At 34.3% G+C, this 5942-nt stretch overlaps 1 protein-coding gene and 1 pseudogene across 1 annotated transcript in view; both read right to left on the bottom strand.

Moving 5' to 3' along the window:
- LOC107573153 (GTPase IMAP family member 4-like) overlaps nucleotides 1-2001 on the bottom strand; it is a 5533-nt gene extending 3532 nt beyond the window's left edge. The window contains exons 1-2 of the mRNA XM_016259603.1: nucleotides 1811-2001; nucleotides 130-393 (exon numbers count right to left, since the gene is read on the bottom strand). Of these exons, the coding sequence (XP_016115089.1) occupies nucleotides 130-393; nucleotides 1811-1820 (274 nt within the window). The 5' untranslated portion in view covers nucleotides 1821-2001. The remainder of the gene's footprint in view (nucleotides 1-129; nucleotides 394-1810) is intronic.
- Nucleotides 2002-2691: 690 nt separating this feature from the next.
- LOC107573155 (L-fucose kinase-like) overlaps nucleotides 2692-5942 on the bottom strand; it is a 25182-nt pseudogene continuing 21931 nt past the window's right edge.

Raw genomic sequence — 5942 nt, 5'->3', positions numbered from 1 at the left:
GAGTGAACAGCACTATAGTGTGACTCCAGACTCTCTCACCGAGAAGATCCAGATACCCCTGCACTGCTTTTCTCTCAGTCTCTTTAAACATGTAGTCCACACGTATGATCAGTAGTACAGCGTGTGGTCCTGGAGGACACAGAGACACACTGAGCAAAATCTCCTGTTTCAGTAACTCAGAGCTCTCCTCTACAGGTTCATCAATCCACCATCCTGGAGCTTCAATGACAGTGATGTGTCTGTCTGCTACTTCTCCATGTCTCCTCACACACTGAGCAGATCTCTTCAAGTCAAACTCCTCTCTGCCCAGGATAGTGTTTCCTGCTGAACTCTTACCAGCAGCTCTATACCCCATTAACACAATCTTCAGCTCTGAGAGATGTTGGGCATCACCTGCAACAGAGAATAAAACACACTGATCCAAAATGATGTAATATTGAGAATCTGTAAATATCTGCTCTATATATGCTACATTTAATACAATCTTTAAGTTATGAAGTAAGGGATAATGTACAGTCATTATTTAAGAAAAACAAATTAATCAGGTTGATCAGGACACAAATGTGAAGCTGAATCTGTGCATTTGGATTATAAACAACATACATGAATTGATAAGCAGTTTTTAACCAACAAACAATAGTATTTTAAATATTAAAAATGGGTTTCTTTTATAAAGATTATTTATGCTTTTTTTAAATAGTTCACAGTAATAATGAGTTTGCTTGAAAACTGAGTATCGTTTATAATACAAAAGTATCATTTATGAATGGAGTTCAGCTTTTTAAAACAGTGCTAATTATAATCCATAGTAAATTTTATTTACTATTTTTGATCATTTCAGTGATCAGCACATCAAGTTTCAGTATTTGTAGTGACTCTACTGGCCAACATTGCTGAAAACAGTCTCTTGTAATCACACATGATCTCTGTCACACAACTCAATAAGCAATAAGAATCGGAAATATTAGTTTGGAATTGATTCTTGGATTCCAAAATTTCTGGAAGTAAGGAGAGGATGTGGTGGTTGATTCTACTACTTGCAAAACATCATAATTGCTGCAAACTGGTATTTAATTTCCATTAAAATATTAAGGTAGTTAGGATACTTCTCACCAGTCAATACAATGAGTATCAACAGTGAATAAATCACTAGTCAGCAGCCAGCTATGAGCTAGTCTAACTATCATTAGCGAGTTTACAAGCTATCATTAAAGAACAAGCAAACCCTTTTCCGTCTTATTTCCTACTGGGCAGGGGACGGGAAGAAAGAGGTAAGTATATAAAATAATAATAATAATCAGTTCAGATTTCCAGAGCTCCAGATTTCAGTCTAATTCATCCAATACCTCATTTTTAATATATTTTGTGCATTTTCAAAATGCAAAGTACTGTATTTGATACATGTATTCTACACAGTATTTTGTATTTATTTTGATATTTTTAAACTATTTTCATTTTAAATACATTTTCATTTATTTGTGCCCATCTCTGCATACAGTATGATGTATTTTAAGTAATTATAGTTATTCATAAAAATATATTTAACATGTACAACTGGCCTTCTAAATCAATTAATAGGCTAAATATTTTTCTTGTGTGCACGCACACACCTGGAAAGGGAAACGGCATGCAATTACGCATCACTGCACTCATGGAAATTCAAAGAACACATGACTGTAATTCTTGGGGGACAAAAATGAAAAGCCTTACCTTTACAGGTAGCCTTACCTGATATGGAGATTAAACTGCTTAATTAAAACTGTTTACTATGAGTGAAAATGCAATTATTTTTGAAAGAACAAATGCTTACCGAAGTCCATCTTTCTGAGTTTCACAGTACATTTAGTTCCACCAACAGTCTAGCAGTCTTTACTTTCAGTTTACTTCCAACATGTAAACCAATCTCTCCATCACTTGAAGTTCAAGTAAAATTAAAATAACTGGATACATTTGTTTCTAAAGCTGATGTTCAAGGTTATGTTAGCTCTACGAAACAAGCTATTAACTTAAGTTGAAATCCATCTGATATCTTTAAGTCAAAGTTCAGTCATAAAATACCTTCAGATACAATTGACCTCAAACTACAGTGCCTCCTTAGTAAATAATTAACTTACTGAACTTGATCAAATAGACTCTTTGTACACTTTGGACCAAAGACTGTAGGGTCTCGTTTAGAAATAAGAAGCATATTATATATACAGTATGTACATATTATGTGTAAACATAATTTTGACGAAAAATGTTTATAAGAGCATACCCATTTGTAGACAGCTCTTTAACAACTGGAAGTGGACAGATGTTATATCATTATTTAATCTTCAAAGTACTTACTGTACATTGTTACAAAAACACAAGTATAAGATGCAAAGGTACAACATGGCCACTTCCTGAAAATAATAGTTTCTTACATTTAGTACAAAGGTGTTGTTCAATTTTGTGTATTGTGCAATTTTCAGATACAATTTTTTAAAATTCCCACATTTTTAGATTAAAAACTATTAAAACTGAAGGAAGAAATGCATATAAAAATAAATATTAATAAATGATACATTTACAGAAATAATATTAGTTTAATTGTTATTTATTAGCCACTTAGTATTCTATACTTCTCCGGTTAGTCTAAAAGTCAGTTTTTTTTATATATTTCAGTTAAAAAATATTTTTTATTTATAATTCTCCAAGATTGACAACTGTTAAAATGTATTAAATGCATTGTTATATTTACAGAAATAATATCAGTTTCATTGTTATTTATAAGTCACTCAGATTTATGTCGTCTGCTGTTCTTCAGGATGTTCAGAGCTCTTCTGAATGATTGAGATCCCATCCATATCCAGCTCCACTGAATGAACACTGAAGGAACCAATGCCCTGTCAAAACATCAGCAAGACCAACAATATTCATAACATGCAATTTACTTTAACCATTTGTTTTTCTGTTTTTAATAGTGTTTAAGTTAAAAGTTATTTATGTGACCCTGGACCACAAAAAAAGGGTCCATTTTTTAAAAATTTAGATTTATAAGCTGAATAAACGAACTGTCCATTGATGTATGTTTTGTTAGGATAGGATAATATTTGGCAGAGATACAAATATTTGAAAATTTTGGAATCTGAGAAAAATCTAAATATTGACAAAATCGCCTATAAAGTTGTCCAAATGAAGTCCTTAGCAACGTATATTACTAATGATAATACATTTTTCGATATATTTAAGGTAGGAAAATTACAAAATATCTTCATGGAACATGATCTTAACTTAATAATGATTAATGATTTTTGGCATAAAAGAAAAATCTATAATTTTGACCCATATAATGTTCTATTGGCTATTGCTACAAACATGCCTGTGCGACTTATGACTGGTTTTGTGGTCCAGGGTCACATATATTAAAAAGTTAAATATATATATATACAGTGCCTTGCGAAAGTATTCATACCCCTTAATTTCTTTCACATTTTGTTATGTTGCTGCCTTATGTTCTGATTCCAATACTTGAATTTCCTTTTCTAGTTGTGAAATTCTGTAGTTTCTGGATGCCTTCATGTAAGAAGCAAATGCGATAGCTTCGCCCCTAATAAAGCATTTGGTTGTTTCCCAGAGTATTTGGGGTGAAGATACTGATTCCCGATTGATTTCTAAAAACGTTCTGAGATTGACTTTCAATTGTTTCAGAAACTCTGAGTTCTGAAGTAACGTTGTATTAAAGCGCCACCTGTGCGCACGTTTAGCAGGATTCCGTGTAAGCTCAAAGGTATATAGCACAGGCGCATGATCTGAAATAATGATAGGAAGAATGTCTACAGATGTGATTAATTTATTTAATTGCGGCGAAACAAAAATGTAGTCTATTCTGGAAAATGTCTTATGCCTACAAGAGAAGAAGGTATAATTTTTCACTAGGGGATAACGTAGACGCCAGGCATCAATAATATTTAGTTCAGTAATAAATGTGTTAATCCTGGAAGGTGTATCCAAACCAGAACTAATATTTGCTGATCTGTCCAAAGTTATATTACAGACTTGATTGAAGTCACCACCAACTACCATTAGGTATTCTGGCATGTCTAAAAGAGTGGCAGAGATTGCATTGAAAAAATTGGGATCAGGTATATTTGGACAGTATATTGATGCAAAACAAATTTTCAAATGATGAACTGTTACAGCCACATACGAGAAACGTCCTTCACTATCTTTTCCACATTTATCAATAGTTACTCCTAATTTCCTATCAACCAGAATAGCAACACCTTTAGATTTGTTTGATGCAGAAGAATGAACTACACACTTGTAGCATCTATTCTGAAATCTATGGATATCACTCATTTTTAAATGTGTTTCTTGGATCAGAGCGATCGAGATATTTTTACGTTTAAGAAATTCTAAGCACTTTGTTCGTTTAATCGGCGAGTTTAGGCCGCGGACATTCCACGACATTACATTAAGAGGTATATGGGTTTTTGGGTTTTAAAGATCAAACTTTTAAAGTGTAGATGGGCCTCCACAGAATTTAAACATGAACACAAAAACAATGTACAGTGGTACAGTGGACATAACTTACACAAACACTGCAAGGCTTTGGCGATAGAACACTTAACAAAAGAAAATAGAACGTTACTATCCATCCGCAAGAGACAAGACTTAGAATTCTCTCTCTTTGGGTGGAAAAAAATAAACAAAACTCAAAGTTCTACTGCCTGTGGCTGTCGAAAGCAACACGTCTTAAGTCCAAGTCTAAACGAACATCAGAAATATTAATATAACCCCTCAGACCTATCTAGACAAAGGCCATTTTGCTTACCGAATTCAGTTGTGTCGATTAACTAAATTGTGAAGTGACATTGGAAGGGTTTTCCTGGTCATCAAATGCGATTGGAAATGAGGACGTAGAAGTACTCGGCGCATCAATCGTTGAAAGTGAGGCATGATCCGATTCCAGCAGAAACTTCCCTGCATCATCGGCGTTCTTGAAGTGATGTAGCGTTGCGTTGAACTTCACTTTCAGAGTTGCTGGATATATCAGGAACGGACGCAAACCCTTGTCTGTAAACTGCCTTCTCACACTGTCAAACGATCTTCTCTTCAGAGCCGTTTTGTTGCTAAAATCCGGGAAAAATAACAGCTTGGATGAGCCATGTATTATCTTGGACTGGGGTGCTCTGGCTCCATTAAGAATTCTCTCCCTATCCTGGTATCTGAGAAGCCAGAAGATAAGCGTTCGAGGGCGGTTTGTCTTGTCTCGGCTGCCATAAAGACCAGAGAATCCTGTTTCTCAGAGTCTGAGGGTCCTTTAGGTGCGTTTTTGTAAATTCCAAGTGGGTTTTCATGTGTCTTCACTGAGGAGAGGATGGCGTTTGGCCACACTGCCATAAAGCCCAGATCGGTGGAGTGTTGCAGTGATGTTTGTCCGTCCAGACATTTCCAGGAATACTTCGGAGTAAACTATTCTGAATTAATTTCTGAATGTAAAGATATTAACTCGAAGTTTTGGACTTTTGAGACGGAGCTCAGTTCTAGGCGTGCATCACTCGTGCCCAGCCACCGGAAGTCCCAGTTTTTTATTTTTAATACATTTGCAAAGATGTTAAAAACCATTTTTTTGCTATATAATATACAGTATATTTGCTATATATAATGCTATATATATATAAACACACACACACACACATATTTTATATATTTCTTTCAAGTTTAATGGCAGATTTTTGCACCTAAGTGAAAGTTGTAGAAACCAGACCATTAATTGTGGTTTTAAACTACTCTTTATGGTCAGAACATGACACTTCGAGTTTTTGAATTCTTTATGATTTTTCAGTCATTTTTCCTCAACAAAATAAATATCTTAATATATGGTTTCTAAGCATTTGTATGAACGGTAGTCTAAATACATTTAAATGCACAAACGCTATAGCTTAATCACTAAAAACACTAATTACTGTATA

The sequence above is a fragment of the Sinocyclocheilus grahami genome, unplaced genomic scaffold (assembly GCF_001515645.1).
Source record: "Sinocyclocheilus grahami isolate Dianchi unplaced genomic scaffold, SAMN03320097.WGS_v1.1 scaffold1877.1, whole genome shotgun sequence".
NCBI lineage: Eukaryota > Metazoa > Chordata > Actinopteri > Cypriniformes > Cyprinidae > Sinocyclocheilus > Sinocyclocheilus grahami.
Note: the sequence above shows the minus strand (reverse complement) of the source record. Positions and strands in the feature narration are given on the sequence as shown.